This window comes from Bos indicus, chromosome 22 (assembly GCF_029378745.1).
Source record: "Bos indicus isolate NIAB-ARS_2022 breed Sahiwal x Tharparkar chromosome 22, NIAB-ARS_B.indTharparkar_mat_pri_1.0, whole genome shotgun sequence".
Classification (NCBI taxonomy): domain Eukaryota; kingdom Metazoa; phylum Chordata; class Mammalia; order Artiodactyla; family Bovidae; genus Bos; species Bos indicus.
In genome coordinates this window covers 51,085,323-51,111,092 of record NC_091781.1, presented here as the reverse complement: position 1 = coordinate 51,111,092, position 25,770 = coordinate 51,085,323, and the positions used below count along the sequence as shown (strand labels likewise).

At 47.1% G+C, this 25,770-nt stretch overlaps 1 protein-coding gene across 2 annotated transcripts; it reads right to left on the bottom strand.

The window, feature by feature from the left end:
* Positions 1-475: 475 nt before the first annotated feature.
* IP6K2 (inositol hexakisphosphate kinase 2) lies at positions 476-24,284 on the bottom strand. Of its 2 annotated transcripts, none has more exons than XM_019984815.2 (6): positions 24,176-24,284; positions 7,978-8,308; positions 5,880-6,102; positions 4,576-4,751; positions 1,705-1,880; positions 476-1,247 (listed from the first exon to the last, which is right to left on the bottom strand). In XM_019984815.2, the coding sequence occupies exons 2-6, from the start codon at positions 8,177-8,179 to the stop codon at positions 747-749; spliced, it is 1,278 nt and encodes a 425-aa protein (XP_019840374.1). In that variant the 5' UTR covers positions 8,180-8,308; positions 24,176-24,284; the 3' UTR covers positions 476-746. The 2 variants fall into 2 exon arrangements, with proteins under 2 accessions (XP_019840374.1, XP_070632835.1); XM_070776734.1 differs by lacking the exon at positions 24,176-24,284 and adding an exon at positions 14,868-14,890.
* Between the last annotated feature and the right edge of the window lie 1,486 nt (positions 24,285-25,770).

The following is a 25,770-nucleotide window of genomic DNA, read 5'->3' as shown; positions in this document are numbered from 1 at the left end:
AAGCCCCCTACCTCCTGGGACCTTGACCACAGAGCCAATAACCGCCAACAGACCAAAGACTGGTGGCCACCTAAGGTCCCAGGATTGGCTCCAGGATGCCCAACATCACAATGTCCGGCCAATTAGCTGCTGCCAATGGCACAGGAGCTGGACCCAAGGTTAGGCACACCTGCTATCCAACTCTGACTAAACCTACGAGAGGGCAGGGAAAGACCTGTGTCAAGAGTCAAGTGCAGTTCTCTGCATAAGGGTGCTGGGATGGACCCATTTAAGGTTATGCCTGTGGGTGCTTGGTTAGTGGACTGAGGACTTAGCCAAGAGGCTATGGTGACTTCAGGGCCCATGGGGTGGGGGCAGTGGCAAGGGGGACACTGCTGGACCAGGGTGGAGGTTGTGGTATGTGTGATGCTTCCGAGGGTTGGGAGGGGGGCTGGCTGCAGGCCCCCTATCCCTGGCAAGAATGACAGCAGCACTGTTACAATTAACAAAAAGATTTGTATTAGAACATTTACACTCAGGGAAGAAAGAGGTATCTGCATCATCAAATGTGGAATGTCGAAGAAATAGTTAAAATAAATAAAGACTCCGAGCGCGGATGGGGCTGGCTCAGGCCAGGACTCCCAGAGGCCTCTGCGCTTCAGCTCCAGGCTGCAGGGCCACCGCCTGGCCATACTGGCCGCCTCCCCGACGCAGCACAGCTGTGCCCGGGACACACAGAGTCTCTCAGGTGCTGGTGCAGCCAGAGCTCACTCCCCGCTCTCCTCACTTATCTCTGTGACAATGTCTATCAGGCTCTGGAGCCCAAAGATATAGCCAGCATCCTGGCCTTCGTGGACCACAGTGTCCTCACCATACAGCCTGCACGTGGTGTGCGCAAAATCGATCATGCGCACGTCCACCGAGCTAGTGCCGATGGGCTTGTAGGCATAGGCGCCGGCTGACTCGTCAGCAGACTCCTCCGACAGGTCCTCCAAGTCCTCCGCGTCTGAGTCCAGGGCCACTTCAGCCCGCTCCTTGCCGTCATAGATGATCAGCAGGGAGCTTGAGTAGAAGCGGTAGGATTCTTGTCGCTCCAGCACGCCCTTGAGTTCAGTCAGCTTCCTGAGCACCGGGCCCAGGAGCTCCCGGCGCAGGTACCGGCCGTTGTGGAAAAACTGGAAAAGTGCCTCTTTGAAGCCCTGTACGGACAGCTTCCGTCCGTGGTACTTGTTCATGAACATGAGCTGCCCACTGCCCGCCTGGTACACCTGTGGGAGGGAGACCAGCAGGTCAGGGACCGACAGGCATCTCTGGCAGAGATGGCCCAGCCCCAGGAGAGTGGCAGCAAAGACGACAGCCCTGGACCCGATCCTTCAACTCGTTCAGTATACCAGTCACACGAGGCCCTGTCCTTGCCAGTCAACACCCCTACGGCCCTCTGACTTGGGCGCCGTCGCTAGCCCTCTGTTCAGTGTGTGGCTTGGTGGGGAGTGCCCAATGTCTCTCCTTTCCTCTCTCTCCAGTCCATAGCTTCTGGACTCAGCCAGTTTGGCCAGCCCCAGAGAGCATTACCCACACACACAGGCTTTCCTTCCTCACCAGAGAGCAACAGGATCAGTCCAATCTGGAATCTTTTGAGAAAATGGGGCTCTGCCATGGTGGGAGAGTGGCAGCTCCCAGCTGCCCAGCCAGCCCACCCCCACCACATGCCAACACTCCTCTCACCTGCATGCCGCACACGCGCACACCGATGACTGCCGACGTGCTCTGCTGGCACTTGCGGATCTGGTTAGCTGCCTTCTCCTCTGAAGCATCGTCACCATGCTGGCGTGTCCCCATTTTGAGGTCCAGGACACAAGGCACCTCATAACAGGAAGTCAGGTTCTCCAGTAAGATAAATTCTGAGTGGTTAAGGATAAGGCCCCTCTAAAGAAAGGGTGCTGCTCCATGGCACTCCCAGGGTACAGGGCCTACACATGGCGTCCCAGAAATCCTGCTCTACCTCCCAGGCGGGCGGCCCAGGGCTGACCAGAAGGCTAAAGGGAACCTGCAATTCTGGCCAGGGAACTGGCGTGAGAGAAGCATGGGAGACACACACATTTCCTGACTCAGCAAGATGTGGCCCACAGTCCAACAACCTGTCCTAAATTAGACACAGAACATCAGGAAGTTCCCTAATCCCAATCTTAAACAAGAACTAGAAATGTCACTTAGGAACTCATCAAGTTTTCTCTTTTCAAATAAATATGTATTTCCCAGATGAAAGGCCGAGAAACAATGACCAGATGTATGAGTTCCCCTGGGGCTTCCCAGGTGGCGCTAGCGGTAAAGAACTTGCCTGCCAAGTCAGGAGACACAAGAGACGCCGGTTCAATCCCTGCATCAGGAAGATCCCCTGGAGAAGGGCATGGCAACCCGCTCCAGTATTCTTGCCTGGAGAATCCCATGGACAGAGGGGCCTGGCGGGTTCTGGTCCACAGAGTTGAGAAGAGTTGGACACGACTGAAGCGACTTAGCACAATGCCCAGACCAGCTCCTAGAGCGCGGACTGGTGAACCATGGGCCCCTGCTCACTGCTTTACAGCTGTTAAGTTAGGAACAAGTGGTTCTTATAAATCAATTTTTTCTTTTTCTGTCACATGGCCTGTGGGATCTTAGTTCCCTGGCTAGGGATTGAACCCGGGCCCTCGGCAGTGAGAGCATGGCATCCTAACCACTGGACCATCAGGGAATTTTCAGTTTTTACATTTTTAAGAGGTCAAAAAATGTATATAGTATTTCATGACACATGAAAGCGGAATGAAATTCAAGTCTCAGCAACCATAACTAAGAGTTTAACTGGAATACAGCCACGTTCATTTACATCATCTATGGCTGCTTTCATGCTACAGATGACAGAGCTATGATAGTGTATGGCCTGCAAAGTCTATTTACTACCTGGCCCTTTACTGAAAAAGCTTGCAACCCCTGCTTTAAAGGAATGACTGAATGCACATCTGGAGTACAAAACATACCTGACCCTGTACCATCTCTGCATTCCAGAAAAGGAAGGCAGCTGCACAGACGACTGTGCTTGTGTAAAAATGACTCAGGAGCCTAGCTTAAAAGATTCCTACTCGCCACGCATAGGTCAATTTGAGCATCAGAAATAACTGCAATGAACTGAAACACGTCAAGTATGTTTAGGGAATTCCCTGGCAGTCCAGCGGTTAGGACTTTCTACTTGCACTGCAGGGGGTACAGGTTTGATCCCTGGTCGGGGAACTAAGATCCCACATGCCGCATTCAAAACCTTAAATACATGGGTTCATGATGATGCGGAAAACCTCACTGGTTACCTCTGGAGGATGTTAAGAAACCATCTCGTTATTTCAAATAGTAAACTAAGGAAAATAAGCATTTAACCTGCCTTTCCTATTTGAACTATACTTCATGATAAGCACGTAGTTGATAAGGAAAAGCTTCTCTTTCAGCAGGATTCCAGCTCATGAATGAAAAAGGAATGACAAAAAACCACCTACTTAAAAAACTGATTTAAGGCAATGGCAATACAAAAGAGAGGGACAATGAAACTCTGCTTCCCATCAACAGGTAAATACCATTTCTGAAGGAGTCTTGCCTCCACTCCCTCAAACTGCCCCTGAATCTGATCAAGCCTGTAGATCAAATTATCAACTTAATAGAAACAGAGGGGAAACAGTAATGTGTAAAAGACACCACAAGATGTAATCAGTAAAATCCAGAGGGTGGGTAACTCTAGAAGACCGTTTCTCTGACAAGAAATTTCCAAGAAGAAAAAAACAGAAACGTATTTTTAAAAGACTTAAACGTTTCAACTGAATGCAACATGTGAACATCATTTGGACCCGCATTCAAGCAAACCATAAATAAAACATTTATAAGACAATTAGGAAAATGGGAAAACAAATTAGATATTTGACAGTAACGAATTACTGTCCACTTTCAAGGAGTAACGATAGTATTAGTGTTTTAAAATATCTTTATCTTTTAGAGATATACGCTGAAGTGTATACAGATGAATTATCGGACACTTGCTTCAGAGAGAGTTCAACTGGGGGTTTTGGGTATACAGAGACAGGAGACTGACATGAGCGGGTTAACCAGCTGCTGGAACTGGGTGACGGTACCATTAGGTTCAGTGCATTCTCTATAGTGTGCATCCAGGTTCCCTGATTGAAAAAAAGAAAGGAGCCTTTCCCTTGTGATTTCTTCATGTGGCAGCCTGGTAAACCAGACTGAAAGATCAGTCCAACCCCACCGCAGACTCTGGCATTTAAGCTCTACTTGGGGACTTCTGCAAGTGTGTGAAAACATAAACCAGCTTCTTGCATTCCAGCGTAAAGCACCTCGAATGCAAGTTGGTCCCTCAGGAACCCATCAAACTTCCTCCCCAGCACCTGCATTCCCAGACCAGCGCTCAGCCCAGAGGGAAGTGATGTCTGCCCAGTTATCACGCAGGGTGTCCTGGCACAACCATGACTTTAAAAAATCCAATTTCTCTCTCCAAGCCTGAAGGGTCTCCTCCCTTGTCCTCCCCTCTCCCCAATGCAGAGATGCCCTGTGAGCAAAGGATACTGTACTGGTTCCGGTGTTTCGCATTCTCCTTCATTCTCTGTAACTGTTGCTGGTGACACTTCATGCTCCAAGGGTTGTAGTGTTTAAGCTGAGAACTTACATTCCCCTTTTTCTCTACACTGTAGTACAAAACTTCAGATTTCTTCAGCCACTCAAATTCTTCTTCTAACTTATGGCTATAAAGAGACAAGAAGCTGATAAATCATAACATCTCATCGGAAGTCAGGGGCAAAGAGGCATGAAGGAACTTTCTGCAGTGATAGGAAGTTTGATGCTCTGATGTGGTGGCTGTTTCAGTGGACACATTAAACATTTCAAATGGGTACATTTTACTGTAGTGTATACCACACCTCAAGACAGTTGATTTAATAAAAAAATTAAGGGGTTAGCTTGCTGCTTTAGGAAAACCTAAGATGCAAGGACAGCCTCTCCCTCCAGCCCACACCCCACAAGGCAGCCTTCCCTGCTCCCACCTTCTAGGCAGTACCACCCCCTGGCCTCTAGTACATCCAAGTTCCCTAACTCAGGATGCTGGAGACAGAGGCTGAAGTGAAATTCCATGAGAATAAGTCAATCTACTTGGCTACACTTAAAAAAAAAATCTTTGGCTGTGCTCTGTGGGCTTTCCTCTGGTTGTGACAAGCAGGGGCTACTCTCCAGTTGCAGCACACAGGCGCCCCCTTGCGGTGGCTCCTCCTGTTGCAGTGCTGGCTCTAGGGCACGCAGGCTCAGCAGTTGTGGGCCACTGGGTTCAGCTGCTCTGAGGCCTGTGGGATCTTCCCAGACCAGGGATTGAACCTGTGGCTCCTTCACTGGCAGGCAGATTCTTTATCACGAGCCACCAGGGAAGTCCTTAGCTACGTTTTTAACACATATGCATACACAGTTTATCTTTTCATAAGCTCTGTCAAGGTGTGCCACTTGGGAGGGCTCTGCCTAAGGGAATCCCCAAGATGCAGCCATTTTGTCTCCCACTATCAGTGAACACCTGCGGTAATGGGATGGCTTCTGTCTGGGTCACTGCTACATTCCCAGATGCCACGCAGGGCCTGGCACAGGACAGCTGCAGGAGGAATGAGTGACTGAAACTCTCTTACAGCTGCCAGGACAGTTGTTTTACCCAAAATGGCACAATCTAACTCAGAGTCAAGCAAAGAGAAGCCGGGCACGGCACGTGGGAACCGACCCGAGTGACACGGCACCTACTGAGCCCATCATGTGAGCCCTCAGCCCCGGGGCACTGGGCTGTAACTGAGACCCCTCCCCTCCTCCCGCGTCCAGCCCCCTCTCAAGTCTATACCCACCTCTTCACTTTTTCTTCTTTCCAGTGTTGCCGTACCCAGTCCTTAGAGGTCTTGTCTGTTTCTAGAACGTGATGCTTTTTGTTTGTCCACCTGAGCAGCTTACTTTTTGGTTCACAGTCTGAATTATCTACACTGTCCACAGTTCCGTGGTCCCCTTTTACTGGATATGCTATTAAACACAAGTTCCTGTCTTCGTCTTCTTCGAAGCTCACGGATACCACACCTAGAAGGAGGGTGAACACGGAAGACTTTCAGTTCCACGGGAACATGTGTTACAAATAACATGATTGGAACATTTGTTTTTTTCTTACCCTGTTCCTTAGTCTCTATGTTGCCAGAGGCCCCAAACTCATCTGCAAACCTAACAAATATCAAAACAGCTAGAAAAGATGACACCATACAAGACAAGCGATTAGGGAGCAAACATGGCCAAGAGTCTTCCTCTGTGATTCACTCAACGAGGCAAGAGCCAAAGAATTACAAGACACATTTTTCCATCATTGAAAATGTTTATTAATTTTTATGTAATTCTTCTAATCCTGAGAGAGACATGAGGACATTTGCTTTTTAAATCTTGTGGGATTTTTTTACTACCTTAAACAGAATCTCCGACGGCCTTGAGGCTTGCTTTAAAGCAGAGCCTGAACAGAGATTTCCCTGAGGGGTAAGAAGTGTCCAAGGGTAAGGGAAGACTGGGCAAGCAGAACAAAATAAAGGAGCAAACAAAACAAAGCACACAGCACAAGACACCTGGCAAAGGCTTCTTGGGGCGCCCCCACACGGTGGGCACCCAAGCCTTTCGTCCTTCTCAAATATATTCCTTTATTGGTCTTTGCAGTCTCATGTCACAAAAGAACAAGATGAACACAAGGCAAACGGGGTTGGGCTGGGAGCACAGACGCGTAGTGGCCTTGAAAGCAGCTCTCCCCGAGTCTCTAGAACCTGCCATATGTAATGAGACAGTCTTTGAGGAGGGGGCTGTCGGGTGGGAGGGTTTCAGCAGGTGCCGACGAGTGCCTTAAAACCGACTGGCTGAACACCTTTCCTCCCAGGCCTCTCTGGCCTGGGATCACTCAATTTGCTCAGTTCTTGCTGCCCGCCCGCTTGCTCGCTCGCTGCAAGGGAATGCGTGCTTAGAGAGACGACGCTTCTGAGGTGGTACCCGGCTCTGGGCGCAGAGGAGCTGGGGTGGGGAATTCAGGGGACCACACTTTCCTGTGGTGGGAAAGAACCAGGGAAAAAATGGGGGCAAGGGCAGCCAGCTAACAAGGGACCTTTGGCTCTGTCCTGGAAAAAACAACAGAGAGGACCAAGTGAGGGCCCCAACTTCCCCAACCCCACCAAAGCACCATGCATGTTCAGAGTACAGACAGAGGCGACTGTAACATTCTATCCTCAAAGAATGTTTCAACAGTCCCAGAAAAACCCAGGTTGTTCAAGAGTCTTTTGCATAAGCAGGCAATGCAGCTTTACAATTAATTTCCTTAAAGGATTCTTCTTTGATTTACAAAGGACTCCCCCTCCCCAGGAAAGACCACACCATGCTGATTCCCCCCATTAGAAAAAGGAAGAGAGTCACCATATGTGAATCAAAGAGTTGCCGTAATATAGCAATTTCGGGGACATTCCGTAATAGCAAAGGGCTTCAACTAATCAGCACAAGCCTCCCACTCCTGCGCTCCAACTGACTCAACCCTGCTCCCAGCCTACCTAATCACCAGGGCTTCTGGTTTCCTGGAGGACAAAAAGCAGGCGCCAAGTATTCTGGGTAAAATCCTCTCAAAGTCTTCCCCGATGTCCCCTCATGGGGGACTATAGGTTACCGTGATCAAGAGACACCTGAACATAAAACACAACTACACTTCCACCAAAAATAAACTCAAAACAAACCCACAAAACAGAATTGAGCAATCTTACCAGGGCTTGTAAACTGAGGGTGTGAGGTGCTGGGCGGAGGGCCAAGAGGAGGAGGAGGGAAAACACAGAGCGGGTGGGAGGGGTGAGGGCTCCAGGGGTGGCTGCCCAGACCTCCTCTGGCCGCGGCGCCTCACGTGTCCTCGCCAGCCGCTGGCGACCCCTAAGGCAGCTGCGGGCTCACCTTTGTACTGGGGAGTGAATTTGCGCATCTCAGCTGGGAGGGTCTCGTAGAACTGGTGCTCCCTGGGGACCAGGGGCTTGCACAGGGTCGTCTCGTTGAAGCGGAGCACGCACGAGTGCCCCCCGACCTGGTGGACAAAGGGCTCCAGCAGGATGCCCTTGTCGCGGGGCTCCACGTCCATGGCCCTGAAGGCTGGGCTCATCCTCCAGGTGCGGGCAGCAGGGAGAAGAGGGGGCAGCGGGGTCCAGCGGCCAGCGCGTCCTCCGTCTGTCGTCTGTCCGTGCGTCCGTCTCCCTGGCCTCAGCTCCGCGGCCGTGTGGGCCAGGACGCTCTGCGGAGAGTGACAACGGAGTTGGAAACAGCCGGGCACCGCCTTAGAGGCGCTGGCCGTCCTCTTCCAGCAGAAAAGACAAAACAGCCTGAGCTCCCGTGGAGTCCCGCCCACGCCGCCCACTCGGCCCCGCCCCCTCCCGCAGAAACAAACAGCCACCGTTGTCCCGGGCGGGGCCGGATGCCGACTCGCAGGGACTGGCTGCGAACCCCAAACAGCTCCAATCTCCCCCACCAGGCCTTAGAAGGCCACTACCACGAAGCCACGATGAGGTAAAATCACAATTTCAAACCTAATAGTCGCATTAAATCGTACCATTTTCTACTACAATTGTTAGATTTAAGAGTAATTGACATCCAAGGCTCTCCGTTAATTAATATATTTTAATAGACTTTATATTTTACAGCAGTTTTAGGTTCATGGCAAAACTGAGAAAATACAGAGGTTTCCCACATACCCATCTGCCCCACACATGCATAGACAGCCTTCTCCATTATTAATATCCTCCATCAGAGTGGTACACTGGTTACAGATGATGAATCTATACTAACACAGCATGGTTTACATAGTGGTAACAGGGTTCCCTATTGGTCGTTATTTATGTTTTTATAAAATGCATTTAAAGGGAAATCTGCTTATGCACCACCTAGTAAGATTACCCACCATCCGCCCCCCACAGGTGCGCCCACTGCCCCTGCTCAAGGCCAAAAACAAGGCCCATTAACCTTATTAGCAGTGGAGCTTGGGCCCAGCTTTAATGATTAACCTCTGTATCTAAAAACAACAGATCATGGCTGGCTAACTCTTTTAAAAAAGATACACAGTGTTCTAGGTCACAGACTATTTTTATTGGTTCTCTCCCTATCTCCAAAAGCTGGGGCACACCTTTAAACCAAAGCTGCATTCTTGGGGCCCTAGTCCATTGAGGTCCAGGAACTTCGGATCCCCAAGCACACTGGATCTCAGAAAGCACACCTCCACACGTTAGTGAACCGTTTCAGGGTATGCCATGCTCATTCTGTTTTCCGTCTAGAATTTACAGACTGACTACACAGGTGCTACTAGCAATACTAACGGGGGCTTGGGCTCTGCTTCAGCATCTGTAAGGGGTTCTTCCTGGGAACTCCTCCAATTCCCACGACTCCAAATGAGATGGCGGTGGTGGTGAGAATGGGTTGGATGGAGGTTTGCCCACTGTCCTCTAAGGTGGGTAAAGCACCCACTCTGTGCTAGGCTCACTGCAGGGACTTAATTTGATCCTCCCGATACTTTCTATGAGACATTATTCTCCCTGTCAGAAACAAGGAAGTTGGTTCGGGGAGCTGAGGAAACTCATCCAGGGCTAGAGCCAAGAAGCCGGAGTTTCCAAACAAACCTCAATTTGTTGTCTGTCCCTCCACAGCTGCCTCTGGGGCCCTGGGTCTCTGGCACACGTGCTTCCGTACAGCGCTCAGATATACATGGGACACTTAGCTTGTCCTGTGATGGTGTTTTCACCATGTTTTTGTATTTTCTATTTATAAAGCAGCCTCTTTCAAAGTGTTTAGCTGGTGTTACTCTTTTCCTTTCAGAGAGAACTGACAGTGGGCTCCCTCCCACTGGACTCAGGGATTAAAAATCAATACGCTTTCCTACATGCAAAGAGCAGAAAGTCAAAGGTTCTGATTTCTTACACCCGGCACTACCTTCTCATTACAGAAGCCCTCAGGAGGGCAGGTGCTGAGAAGCGTCCCAAGACACAACACAGGCGATCAGCTAGAAAGACGAGTACCTTCCAGCCATTCCAGGCTCTCTACAGAAGGTGGAGCTCTGAGATGCGTGGCCACACAAGCCCTTTAGCTTTATAGAGAGCTGTTCACACCAGTTTTTCAGTAATGAAAAAGACCTCTGGAGTAAGAGCAACCCCAAAGGAAAGCTACTGATTCATGATTGGTCTGCCAGTACCCAAGAAAGAACTAGGTACCATAATTATTAAATTATGAAAGCACAAGATGTTCTTCATCGGCCAGGCTTTAGAAACACAGTTCAAACCTTTCATAAATGTGAAAACTCCTTTTGTTGCTACAGCAGTGCTAACACCAATGCCTAACACCCTTTCCAATAACTCTGTTCAAGATTCCTTAAATGTATTCAATTAAAAAAAAAAATCTCTCTCCAGGCATCTCTTACTCCAGTGAAAAATCCCAAACAGTAACTGGCCCTTCATGAAAGCTCTCTGGAGTATGGTTCATGGGTGTGGCTGGAGGCTGAAAAGCCCAGTGAGGGTCTCCACCTTCTCCCAGGTCTCCCATGTGTTCATTAGTGGCTGGAACCTTGGTATGGAACCTTGCCACCCTCCCTCCAGCACCCAACTCTGGCACTTCGCAGAACACTGCTCCCTGGAGAAGAATCATCACCTTACACAGAGGCAAGAAAACTAAGGCCCTTTCCCGCCTGTACCAAGTCTGATGATGGAGGAAACTCCTAAATGGCAGAATTGGGGAGAAAACTGATCCCGTAGTTAGATGGAGCCAGATTCTAGCCCCAGTTCTGCCATTTCATTGCTTGGAGAAAGACTCCCAAGTCACTGGCTCCCTTTGGGTTCCAGTTTTCTGGTCTGTAAGGTGGGAAGGAAAGACCTGAGGTAGACATCTACTCTGAGGGCTTCCCTTTGTGCTCAGTCAGTAAAGAATCTGCCTGCAGCGCAGGACATGTGGGTTCAATCCCTGGGTCAGGAAGATCCCCTGGAGAAGGAAATGGCAACCCACTCCAGTATTCTTGCCTGGAAAATTCTATGGACAGAGGAGCCTAGTGGGCTAACACAGCTCATGAGGTCGCAAAAGTCGGACACAAGTTAGCAACTAAACTAAACCACCACCACCTACGCTAAGGGTGGTATAATCCAATTAGTGAGTGGCAACCAGCAGTCTGTTTTAATCAAATAGAAAAAAAAAAAAAAGAGCAAAACCCACTGCATCACAGATAATACAGTAAGTCCTGTTTTGTGATTCTTTTATTTCAATTATGGTCGGTCTCTCAATTTGAAGGTAACTATGGCTTCACTGTACAACATATTTCTCACATTGGGGCTGCAGAGAAATACAGCATTTGTTCTAGGGTCCCTTAAAGATTGAATGCCTGTGGGAAAATGAAGGAGCAATTTCCCAATGATTATACCATAGATCAGAGAAGGAAATGGCAACCCACACCAGTATTCTTGCCTAAAGAATCCTGTGGACAGAGGAGCCTGGTGGGCTGCTGTCCACAGGGTCGCAGAGTTGGACACGACTGAAGTGCCTTAGCATGCATGCATGCATTGAAGAAGGAAATGGCAACCCACTCCACTATTCTTGACTGGAGAATCCCAGGGAAAGAGGAGCCTGGTGGGCTGCTGTCTGTGGGGTCGCACAGAGTCGGACATGACTGAAGCGACTTAGCAGCAGCAGCAGCATATCTCTAGTGGCTTCAGCCTGGTCAGAAGAAAAATGCCCCAAGAATCTGCTGCATTTCACGGCTAATCTTTTCCCACGTGTGGTTTGAGCAGTTGGGTCTCTTAAAGGTTTTTCAACATCTGAGTCGTCTAAGGCCTGGTTTCCCAGGAATCCTAAAACATTAATGGTTACTAAGAAGTCCATGTGATGGACCCTGAACCTAGTGTGAAAGGGAATAATCGGAAAATACTGACTTCACATTTAGCATCTGTTTTAGCTTTCCACATTGCCTCACATTTGTCCACAAAACTATCCATCGGTGAGAAATGCAGAACATGATTCATCCTAGGACATGACACATATTTCCCCCACAGCTCATGCCCTAAGCCTGTTTAAGGTTCTGCTGGAAACAATGCCTTAATAGTTGTATCCTTTAAAATACTGAAAATAAAACAACTAAGACCCTTGGGCCCTTAGCTCACACATCTAGAATTCGGTTAACGTGGGAGGCTACAGACAGGATCTGCTGGGGCCACTTACTCTGCCTCAAGAAAAGCCCCAGGGTTGAGCAGTCACAGGGGACAGCAACAAAACAACCTTTACCAGCTGAACCTTCTCCATGAGCCTCAGAGCCAGTGCCCACATCCATTCACAACCCATGACTATACCACCAGGGTCAGTCACTGTAATTCTCAAACACTGTTGGTAGGAAAAAAGAAGTACAGCCACCATGGAAAACAGTTTGGCAGTTTCTTATGAAGTTAAACATATACTTATTATATGACTCAGTAATCCTACTCATAGTACTGACCTAAGAGAAATGAAAACAAATGTTCACATAAGGACATTGTACTTGAATGTTCACAGTGGCACTATTCACAGTAACTAAAAGGTGGGGAAAATCCCAGTGTCCATCAAATGGAGGAATGAATAAACCAACTGTGATGTATCCATATAATGGAATATTATTCAGCAATAAAAGGAATGTACCGATATACACAACAAAGATTAATCCCAACAACAAAGATTAATCCCAAAAACATTATGATTAACTGGAAAAAAGCCAATCACAAAAGAATGTCTGCTGTATGATTCCATTTACATGACATTCAAGAAAAAGCAATAGCAGAAAGTAGATAAGTAGTTGCCAGGGGGCAGAGGGTAGGGGACCAGGACTGACTGCAAAGAGGCCCAAGAGAACATTCAGGGGTAATGAAAATGTTCTATGCTGTGACTGGACAGTGATTACATGGCTGTATAAATTTGTCAAAACTCATCAAATTAGAGATTTAATGTCAATGAATCTTACTGTATATAAATTATATTTCAATAAAGAGCTTGAATTTTTCCTTATACTTTAATTTACAAAAATTTCATAACAAGTACAAATTAAAATAATCAGAAAGATTGTAGTTAAAAGATCCTATCAGCTGACAAATAGTTTCTACATGGAAACGCACTAGCTGGAATTCACCCCCTATCTACCCTCCTGTCTATTCTAACTGGGCTCACTTGCCTCCACTGAGCATCTTGAGTCACTCATGCAAGCAAGGTAAGCCTGGGTCACCATCCTGGTTAAAGTAAGGGCTTTGCCTTTTCTGTGAGGGCGCTCCCTGATGGTAGAGACTTTCAGGGACAGCCATGTTCTCTCTTAAATCCATGACACCCACTGCTAACCCTGAGCCATCTGCTCACCTTCAAAGCCTAGTTTTTAGCAGGCTTTTACTCTTAATACTAAGAGTGGAGAAGGAAATGGCAACTCATTCCAGTCTTCTTGCCTAGAGCATCCCATGGACAGAGGAGCCCAGCAAGCTACAGTCTATAGAGTCACAAAGAGTTGGACTGGATTGAGCACACACACCCATTTAGCGCGGGTGGCTGAGACCGCATGGACGTGAGTCTGAGTGAACTCCGGGAGTTGATGATGGACAGGGAGGCCTGGCATGCTGCGATTCATGGGGTCGCAAAGAGTCGGACATGACTGAGCGACTGAACTGAACTGAGCACGCACATACGGCTAATACTAGGAGACCTATACCAGTTGCATGGTTATCTTTTTTGATTCTTGCAAAGTCAAAGCAAAAGCATCCTTTACACACAAATAAGCAGAAGAGACGCAAAATGGTCCAATAAGCCTTCCAGTAAAACACCCATCACGAAAGAAAGATCAACAGCAAATCTGCTTCAATTATCCTGGCTTTCTTGTTATTTCTCAAACATGCCTGATACACACCCACCTCAGGGCCTCTGTTCTTGCCATTCCCTCTGCATGGTACACTCTTTCCCAGATATCCTCCTGGCCCACTCTCTTACCTCCTTCAACTCTCTATCCAAACATCACCTCTTTAATGAAGTCTTCCTTAGCCACCCCATCTGAAGGTGCCATATCTCCCCATCCACATGCCTTACACAACTCAGCTTTATCTTCTCCTCAGCACTTATCACCATCTAACATGCTGTATATGTTTTATTTGTCCTGTTCATTTTCTGTCTCCTCCACCCTGCCCCCACCAGAAAACCAAGTCCATAAAGTTGGAGATTAGTGACTGCTCTGTTTACTGCTCAATCTCCATAGCCCAGAAGAGCACCAGCACAGAGTCAGCACCCCACAGGAGGTGCCTCAAATCACCTGTGCGTCGTGAGTATCTGCTGCACACAGATCAACAGAGACCTCGAGAGGCACCTGGTGCAATGATCCAAACCCACCCCAACCATACAGGTAGTACCACCATTAAACAGCCACACCCTTCACCAAATGCATTCTCGGCATCGACTAGGTGTTAATTTTGTATTTATAATCTCCCACTGTATTAAGTCTGCATTAACCGGGGCGTGTAAATGAAGGGCCCTGCACCTGAACACTCATCTGGGACCTGCTGCTGTGGTACCGTTTCATGTCAACAGAGCCTAAGCTCTTAATCTAATAAAAGCCAACCTCTTGGAAAATTCTCTCTGTAGAAAATCAGGCAAAAGCATGGTCAGTGAAGAATAAAACTTTAAAATGTGGATAAAAGAAGATTAAAATCCTCTCACCATTTACAAATATACTAATTAGCATTCAGAAATTCTGCGTTAGCATTGAGCTGACATCCCAAAGACCCAGCTTTCAGGTTGCTAAGTTATCACTTAAAAAAGTAACACTGACTCACAGGGATCATGGCTGTTCATCTCCTTCCAAGGCCCTGGAGTCACTGCATAAAAAAAAATATTAAATTTTTAACCACAGGATCGCCAGGGAAATCCCTATGTGATCTTTTTATAGAAAAATTACGACACTGCTGTCATAAAATGAGGTGGTCAGCACACTGCCCCGAAAGGTAGGGGGGAAGGTACTATATAGTATTAGCACTGCCCTAGAGGTCCAGTTGTTAAGACTCCACACTTCCACTCAGGGGGCATGGGTTCGATCCCTGTTCAGGGAACTAAGATCCCATGTGCCACTCACCACAGCAGAAAAAAAAAAAAGTATTGTAGTATCGATTTTTTAAATGTATGACTTTTTTTTGGTTTTCTTCTTTCAATCCAAATTTACTTTTTTACCTTACTGGTGTTTTTTTCTTTTATTGGCGTATCATTGATTTACAATGTTAGGTTAGTTCCAGATGTACAGCATAGTGAATCAATTACACATATAGACATATCCACTCTTTTTTAGATTCTTTTATCACATAGACCATTACAGGTTACTATGTAGAGTTCCCTGTGCTATACAGCAGGTCCTTATTACTTATCTATCTTACATACAGTAGTGTATACATACGGCAATCCCAATCTCCCAGTTTATCCCTCCCCTCTCCTTACCCGTGGTAACTCTAAGTTTGTTTTCTTCATCTGTAACCCTATTTCTGTTTTGCAGGTAAGTTCATTTTCTTATTTACAGTTTTCATAACTGTAAATTCTTTTGTTTAAAGATGGATGATACTTATATGTTTATATAAATCAATTACATATATTTATGTTACATTATATAAACCTCAGCCACCAGAAAAGCTGGATCTGCCCTGTACTAAGTGGTCAGATCATTATTCCCTTCTCTTTAGTTTCCTGAGTGCTTCAAACTTCTTGAAATTTTCTCAAACTCAGAGCATGTCTATTATCTTTATAACTGAGAGTGAAAACATTAGGAGGAAGAACAAAAGAATTCACTATGACCGAAACAGAAAAACGCAGATGGCTGCTCAGCTCTCGAAGGTTATGAACTCATCCACAAAGACACTGATGCCACCCACACTGCCAGCTCACAGCTCTACTCCACAATGGAGACACTGCGAGACCAACGACATGTAAACAAGTGAGGATAATAATCCCAATAATCCTGCCCCCAGAGTGTGTACAAGGTGCTGAAAGGTCAGAGGAGGAAGTGACCAACTCAGCCTTCAGTGACGATGGGATACAACCATGCCAGAGACAAGAGCTACTGTTCACCAAGCCCTTAGTCTGTTCTGTAACTCCTCCCCTCCTCCCACAGCCTTCTGGAGTAAATACTGCGATCACTCCCCTACACACGGCTGCACTGAGGCACCAGACCACCTAGGCCTCATCAAGGAAAACAAGATGTTCTCTGAGATGAACGAGGTCACCCTCATGTCACAGCAAGCAGTGGCTCCACCAAAGAACACAGCAGGGCTGGAGAGACAACACAGAAGCCCTGCAACTGACCTGACACAGATGCCTGGGGTCCAACACCAGGTGTTCATTCCCCCCTCATTAGCATCTTCTTCTAGTTTTAATAAAGGAGAAACTACAAGTTATAAGTGTATTTCATGACAGTCACAACAATGCAGATCCTTCCACCAATTCTGAGGAACAAATAAAACAGCAGATTCTGTTCCAAAAATGCAGACAAACTTTTCCATAAGGTGAACAGCAGCCTCCCAGAGGCTTCTCTGAGGATCACACTGGTCCATCTCTTTGCCTCATCAGACCAGATTTCTGGAATGAAAGACTTGAGGGCCGAAAGATGGAGAAGGGACAAGGAGAAGGAACTTTCAGCCAACCCAGAAATACGTTTATCAGTTACAATGCTTGCATGACAGAGTTTGAGCAATTTTAAAAGTTTTTCAAGCTAAAACTGGAGCACTGCTCCTTCAAGAAAATCTAAATTGTTGATTCTAAGTTATCACATGTCCCCTTTACCAGAATATCAAATTTACTTATAAATAGAGATCAGTCCTGGATGTTCATTGGAAGGACTGATGCTGAAGCTGAAACTCCAATACTTTGGCCACTTCACGCGAAGAGTTGACTCATTGGAAAAGACCCTGATGCTGGGAGGGATTGGGGGCAGGAGGAGAAGGGGACGACAGAGGATGAGATGGCTGGATGGCATCACCGACTCGATGGACATGAGTTTGGGTGAACTCCGGGAGTTGGTGATGGACAGGGAGGCCTGGCGTGCTGCGATTCATGGGGTCGCAAAGAGTCAGACATGACTCAGAGACTGGACTGAACTGAACTGAACCTAAATGTATTCCATGCACAGACCAAGAACTTTAAGTCCTCCTTAAAAAGCCTGTTACCCCTCTTCAAGGGCCATTTTCCATCTGGCACCTCTTCCTCCTTGATGCAACTGCAACTCCTACCACTGTGTAGGCAACATACCCAACAGGAACAACAGAAGTGATGCCTGAAAACTGGCCAAAACTGGTCTTGATCTATGGGGGACTTTCCTACCCTGACTCATGGTTCTCTCTTGTGCCAGTAAAGCAACAGTCCATTAGCTTCAGGCATATGCTCCCTGCCTGTGGTCAGTGTTTACCCTGCTCATTTCTCAGCAGTTCCCAAACCAGATGACACGTGAACCCATTCTCTGAAACAAATGGTGCCAAAAATGATTCAGTCCTCATGGGCAGCCAGAACCCAGGCAGCCCTGACCTGCGCAGGCCAGCGCAGTGAGTGCTGTGCCTGCCGGTGGAGGAACCAAGGTGTGCCCCGCGCTACACCAGATCCCATGCTCGGAGGGCAGTTTCCTCCGGGTCTCACAATACCTCGTTCAGGTGAGCGCTCCCCTCAAGGGTATGAAAGCGTCCCATGCTAACAGGACCAATACAGCCGCTTTGGACGTCCCCGGTGGTCCACGGATTAAGACTCCGCCTGCCTATGCAGGTGGCCCGAGTTCGACCCCTGATCCGGGAAGATTTCACAGGCCGAGGGGCAGCTAACTCTTACTGAGTAAGTGGAAGTCCTCCACCTCCAATCTCCCATGTGGAAAATGGCAAAATGGTAAAGGGCTACAGCCTCCCTGGTCACAAGGCAACGGTCTCTGGAAGATACCACCACAGCTGACAGCAGGGCCAGCTGGGCAGCGCTGACTTCCTCTCTCCAGTTCTGGTGGGACGCAGTGCAGTGGTGTCCTTTCAAACAAGCCAGGGTGCGAGGCCTCTCGGGAAGGTGGATGGGTCAGCGGGGAGGGGGCAACACTGCGGGTGGGGGATACAGGATTTCTTTGGGGATGAGTCACATGGGATATGAACTGTATCTTAATAAAGCTATTATTTTAAAATATCAACACAATAAAAGGGCCGCACTGCAGGGGTCACAACCAGCTTGGAGAAAGGTTCCAGTGACAATGTACACACTGAGAGGAGAGGACAGTATTTAAGAGGAGACCACCTCCAAATGTGGCCACGGGAATGGCAGAAATGCACACAGGCAACTCGGAGAACCAATTCATGACCAGTCAGTGAAGCTGCTCAGTTGTGTCCGACTCTTTGCGATCCCACAGACTGTAGCCTACCAGGCTCCTCCATCCACGAAATTTTTCCAGGCAAGAGTACTGGAATGGGTTGCCATTTCCTGTGTGGATAAAAAGCGTTAACTTCTAAAGGAAGTTATTTATTTATAAAGAGGTAATAACTAAACACGTATGTGCAATTAAAAATAAATATTACAAGAAACCCAACTTTCAATACCTCTCTGTAAGTCTGCACACTTAAATTGTACCAAAAGACTCTTTTACAAATCTTCTCCCTGACATATTGGGCCTGTCTGATGCTTGGGAATAAACGGTGCTTCACCTACTCTCATGTCTCTATCTGTACACCAGGCATGGTAACTTTAAGGAGGTGCCATGAGATGGGAACACGATGAAAAATCCAGCCTCCTGCCTGGTTTACGGGTGGGTAATGCACTCCTCAAACGTGAGCGGTCCTCTGTCCACTGTCCCAGTTCCTACAGAAAGTCCAGCGGGAGATGGAGGTCAGAGGATGGACCTGACAGTGTAAGTGGATAAGGGCGTATTAAGCCTGCCCTGGTGGAGGGGGAGGGTGAAGAAAGGGGTGACAGGTAAAGGAACAGAGCGCCAAAGGACATCCTGTTCATTTCTTACAAAAGAGACTTTTAAACTGGTTACAAGTGTGATAAAATGACCACCATTGTTAGCTTGGGGTCTCTTCATCCTGTTGATTTTCTTCAATGCACTTTTCTATTCTTTCCAGAAATAGGATCAGGCTATATACGTTGTTTTGCCTTTCTTCCCCCCAGTAAAATCAGCTTTATTTTTCTCACCTAATGTTTAAAAAATACTGATAAAATACACACAATATAAAATTTACCTTTTTAACTATTTTGGGGTAGACAGTTCTCTGGCGTTAAGTACATTCACAATGTTGTACAATAATCACCACTATCTCCAGAACTTCTTCATTATCTCAAACTGAAACTCTATACATGTTAAGTAGTAACTTCCCACTCTGCCTAGCCCCTGCCCCCGGAAACCACCATTCAACTTTCTGTCTCTATGATTTTGAGAAAATTATTCAACATTTGTCTTCTGTTTTGCCACTTTTTCCCCCCAACTAAACTATATGACTTAGACAGCCTGCTACATCTATCTATATATGATTCCTTTTAAAGGCTGTGTAATAGTCACACAAAATCGTAATGTATTTATCTACTTCCCTATCGACACTATTTCCAACTTTGAAATTACAATAATAATGCAGTGAGCATGCCTGTATCTGTCTTTGCATACCTGTGAAGTATTTCTGTAAGAAAAAGTCCTAAAAGTAGAACTGCCACTGGGACAGAGCAGAGATTTTAAAAGATTGCACCTATTCTTTACTCTGACCTGACCCACAAGGTATGCAAGCTACTGCATCCTGGAGCACTGGGGTAACATTTTTTATCAGGAAAGTTAACCAGGCAGAGAGACAAGGAAAAACGTGGCTTCAGAGAGGTCCAGCCGGTCACTACTACAGTGACATGAGTGGAGGGGTGGGGGCAGCAGGAACCAGCATTTGCCGGGAGCCTTCTCCGTCTGCATTCTTACCTAAGGAACAAAGGAAGAGATAGCAATCTTCTTCATGTTTATTAGAAGCTCATGTGTAACAGGGGTTCAAAAGAAGAAAAATCCTTAAGCTTTTAAAGAAAAACTGAGTGCCTTAGAAAACTCTCTCACGCTTCTCTGTCATGTTTCATACCATAGAAATATTTCAGGTAACTTTGTAAGTTTATGAATTTAGTATCTGGTTACTGGAAGACGTCAAAACTAAAGGTAAAAGAGAAGGAGGCAACACACCCTCCCAGTCCCAAGCTTGGGAGTTCGCTGGAGGGAGGATATGACAGCAGGAAGAGCCGCCCCCCAACAAACAGGGCTGTGACCCCCAGCAGGCCATTAGGACTGCAACTAAGCTGATCTCTCCATCATCTCACCGCCTGGGCTTCCTCTTCTTCTAAGTCTCTCTGCATCTGTTTGTCCCAAGAGGGCAGGTGGGAAAACATCCTGACAGCCCCCAGGCTCCAGGGCCACTAAGACATCAGAACTGCCATCTCCAGACACCTGTCTCACCTGGAGTGACCTCATTAAAGTCATCTCCCCTACTCAGTGGCACACATGGCAGGGCACAGGGCCTCCTGTCTTCTGCACTGCACCCACAGAGCCCAGCCCACACAGGGGAATTAAGGAGGGAGGGGAGAAGATAGAGAAGGATCTGGTGGAGGGTGAGGTGTAGCACGCTGTAGCCCCCCTCAACCCTTGAGGGGGCAGCTGACCCTGGAGAAAATCTGAGACAACTGTAGGCCTCTGTCCTGAAAATGCATACCCTCCCTGAACTCTGCATAACATGCGTGGAGCTGGCGAGCACAGACCCTCTCTTCAGAACCCCTAATACACGGAATCAAATTACAGGAATGAGTCAGATACTAAGTCTTCAAAACAAGTCAGAACAAGGATGTTTTGTTCATAAAGTCAGATACAGCTGAGAAGACGTGCGTTGACCTGCCAACAATTAAATATAAGGGATGATCAAGCCATCAAGAAGAAATGTACCGCAGGTAATTGGTAAGGTGGGAGTGAAGCCTAAGTGAACCTAACTTGAAAACAGATTTGGAAATTAGCTGCAAAGGAAAGAGCAGATGGCACTCCAAGTAACATGCAAAGAAAGAAGAGGTCTGGGTCAAGATGCCTGTAAATGAACAGCCTGTGGGCAGAGGGTGCAACACTAGTGAGAGGAGGAGGTCTGTGAGGAGACAAGGAGCAAAATCCCTACATTCTCCTGGAGGCCAAGGGTAAGACTCACTGTTCCACATGGAAAATCTGGACCATATGACACAGAGGGAGGAGGAGGGTCTTACACTGTGCGGCCCTACAGGTCCCTGAGAGTCCTCAAGAGTTCACGGTTTGGGGCTCACTTCTGATTGAGTCCTGGCCACTCCATCACAACTTCTTCACTAAAAAGATACACAGGTGTCGTGACCCCTTCAAACGTGGCCACCATTGTCAAAAGGTCTCAAACACAGGCTGTGATCAGTAAAGGCCAGAATGTGGTAACCCCTACAAGATAAATGACAGATGTTTCAACAGATTAATTACAAAACAGAGTGACCATATATGTATCTCCGGGAGTTGGTGATGGACAGGGAGGCTTGGTGCACTGTGATTCATGGGGTTGCAAAGAGTCGGACACGACTGAGCGACTGAACTGAACTGATATACGTATCTAAGAGACACTTCATCAAATGCAATTGCAGACTTTATTTGGATCCTAGTTTGAACAAACTGACCATTAAAAAAAAAAAAACCAATGAAACAATCAGGGCCATCTGACCATGACTAAATATTTGAGAAAAATCAAGAAATTATGGCATCACCGACTCAAGGGACATGAGTTCAAGCAAACTCCAGGAGATAGTAAAGCAGAGGGAAGCCTGGTGTGCTGCAGTTCATGGGATGGCAAATAGTCGGACGTGACTCTGTTAGTGAACAACAACAAACAAAAGGCCTACTGGTGTAGAAACTGTGGGTAGCCCCTTGTCTTAGTGATATGCCATGAAATACTTATGGATATTATAGTTTGGGGACAGGCCTCCTAAAATTTCAACTTTTTTTTTAAGGGGAGGGGAGGAAGGCAGAGTGTGAAGATCGGACAGGAGTTCCTAACTGCAGAGGCTGGTGATGGATGGATGGTTAACAGACCTAAACCACCTTATCCATCATTTTTGGAGACTCTTTTCCTTCAAATTCTGAGGATTCTGAGGTAAACACTTAACTCAATTTTGGGGGAAAAGGCTTCTTCCTTGCTACCAGAATATACTGCAAACACTAGAACTGCTTATTGCTACTTGGTATGCAAATAAGCAAAAATATAATTTATTTAAAAAACAAAAATATGCTTTAAAATGTAATCACATGAAAGCAATCATTTACTATACAAAAACGTGTTCAATGTCTTTAAGGTGATTACCCCACGAGGTAAAATAACTTCACTTGAAGGAAAAATTCATCCCCAGCGCATCCTTCTTGAGCCAAACAATGGAAAATTTTCACCTCAGCAAGCTGGCCTTGGGGAGGCTCAGTCTTAGCCCTGTTGCCTAGCGACGGGTGACATCTTCAGTGCTTACAGAAGTCTCTGGCACCCCTTGCACCCCTCTGCAAAAAAGACTGGCTACAGTTCATCAGTCAGTAGTCGTGCCTTCCTCAGACCTTCCACTGCTCAGACAGATAGAGGGCTGGTGGATGTCACCTGCAAAGCCTTGAGACGAAAAGAAGTTTATTACATCTGCTAAACTGGCTTTTACAACTGTATCAACTCCAGTCCTAGCTCTCATCCATCCAATTCCTAACAATTCCTGTGAATTCTACTCTAAAGTCTGAAGTTACAAAGCAGGTAAACCAAGTAGAATACCAGCTAACCATTCAACTTTTTCCTCCAGAAAAAACTACCAAGTGATCAACTGGTTTATTACGTCAACATGATCACGTATTCATTACACCAATTTGATAAAAGTATATATCTTGCTCAGGTTTCTAATTTTGGTAGTGGTTAAAGTTAAAACAATAACAATACCAGACTGAAACTTCTCTTTAAATCCTAAACACCAGGTTACAGGATGAAATTACACAAACTCCACAAGAGCAATCTATGTAAATAAGCATTTTAGTTCCCTTAAAATGTTACCCTGCTAAAAATGCAAATACAGCAAATAATTAAATACTAGAATTCATGAAAACTACTGTAATCATGGTGCTTTATACAAAGTATCATAAAACTTGTGGTCTGCAACATTTTTTGTTATCACTTTTCAGAACTTTCAGTGCTTAAAACTATTCTTTCACATGATTTTATCTTATTCTTGTTCTATGTACATTTCACTACCAAAATGTTTCATTCCAAGCACTGATTAGTTTTACTTCCCCAGTATCTAAGAGCACTACATTTTACTGGTTTCTACATTTTCTTTTCACAATATTTGGACTCATTTTTCTACAATTCGGCTAGAAGAAATTGAATAAAATCCAAAAACTAATCACTTGGACGCAAGAGACAAAATGCAGTCTGCAATCAACGCAACGTGAAAGATCTGCACGCTCCCTCCATGGTGAAGCTTATCACTATGAAGAAGACGTCCCCGGATCCATTTTAGAGCTTTGGGGGATAAGACGGTTAGGTTTGCAAATACCCCCTCTCCCCCCGCTGACACCAGCTGACAAACCCAACTGACATTCAACACTCAAAATGGCTGCACAGCTGCCAGCCTCAGGTAACCGTACCTGAGGCACTGAGTTCTCCAGCAGAAGACTCAGGGAGACTCCCATCAATAACCCGAGATATCGTGGACGCCAATGTCCTGGGGAGACCTCCCTCAACGACCCAGAGATCTTGCCCTCTTACAAAGAGCGGAGACTCCAATGACCAACAGAGACCCCGTATCACCAAAATATTCGGGAGACCCCCCCACCCGTCAATGACCAGGGAAGATTCTGCCTCTCAAAATCAGGGGAGATCTTCTCTCCCCAGTAACCTGAAGAAATAATGCCTCTCTCAAGTGACCGGGGGAAATCTGGCCCCACAGGGACCCTGAGAGATCTCTCTTACACCCTTAACCGGGGGAGGACCCCTCCCCCAAAACCTGGGGACACCCCTAATGACCAGAGACTTCGCTCCCTGAAGACCCAGAGAAACCCTCTTCCAAAGTCCGCGGGGCGGCAGGGCCGTAGGCCGAGGAAAGATGGCATTACCTGCTGCCTCAGCCCGGTCCCTCGGAGCTTCCTTCCTATTGTTTCTCTCCCAGCAAGATGGCGGCCGCCGCGCCGAGCCCCGCCCCCTGCGTCTCATTCTCTGAACCCCTCACTATTGGCTCGCACCGGGAGCCCAGCTCGCGGACTGGGCGGCCCAAAAAGCGCTGTTGCTAGGGCGCCCGGATTCGTTGTAGCCGCTTCCGGAAGGGGCGGGGAATGGGCGGAGTTAGGGAGAGGGGTGGAGTCTTGTCTGCCTTCAAGGGAGCGGGTGGCCAAGGAGGTCAGGGTGGGTGGACAGATGGGCTTCGAGCCCATGGTTGTAATAAGGGATGCCAGGGATACAGATGGGTGAGCCAACTGTATCATTTTTCCTAGGACCGAGGAGTTTCCTGGGATGCAGGACTTCACATCGAGAATGTGTGCAGCAATTTGGGAAGTTGGTCACCCTAGTAGATGGATGGACAGAGGACTGGATGAGGTTGGATAGAAAGATAGACAAAAGAGTGGCTGTAGACGGGAGATAAAGGGCAGTTGTATGAATAGGTGGACAGATGACTGGGTGTAGATGGATGGACAAATGACTGGGTAATAGAGGGGTGAACAGAGGAAGGGCTGTATAGTCCCTTTGTGGACTGGTGGGTGAGCCAGTATTCAACCCAGATTCCACCAATCTCCACCCTTCAGTACTTGTCTGAAGCTTGTTTGTCCTATGCCCTGTGTTGGCCAGAAGGGCTCCCACCTGAGTGAATGTCAATGTGGCTGTCAAAGGCAAGGCAGGACAAGGATGCTACTGAGAGTGGGTAGGGCTTCCTACCTGTTCGCTGCTCTTAAAAAAAAAAAAAATCAAAATCACCTGTGCTGGGAGCTTGCAGAAGTGTGGATTCATGAACATACCCATTCATTCAACAAGTATTTATGGAGCACCTACATGCCATACTGGAAATACAGCAGTGAGTGAACAAAAGCAGTAGGGGAAAAAAAGAAAAAGCCTGCCCTTATGATGACAGGCTGGAAAGATTTCCTGTGACCAGCTGATCTCTCCTCTCTTGGAAGCACCTTCCCTGTGTGGCTCCCAGGGCTCCATGCTTCCTGGTTTCCTCTGCCGTCAGTGGTTTCTCCTCTGCATCTTCTGTCTACACTATTGCTCTCATAATCTTACCCAGGGTCATGACTTCAAATCCCACCTACATGTCAATCAGTCCCAAAGGTGTATGTCCAGTCAGACCTTTTCTGAGTGCCAGACTCAATCAATGTCCAGCTGTGGACTAGGCATCTCACTCTGACTTTCCTCTTGGCATCTCAAACTCAACTTGTGCCACCCTAGCTCCAGCTCATCCCCCAAAGCTACTCTACCTCAGCTCCACCAGCGCAAGTGATGGCAGCTCTCTCCTTCCTACGCTCAGGCCAGTCACCTCAGAGTACATGTTGATGGCTTTCTTTCCCACTTAGATTCAATGCATCAGAAAGTTTCCATAGAATCATCTACCCACACTGAAACCACTTCTTACCAGGTCCATGGCTTCCACCTAGTCCAAGGCACCACCATCTCTCCCCAGGACAATGTCTCAGTCATGTCCCTGAGATGTTTCTTCCTG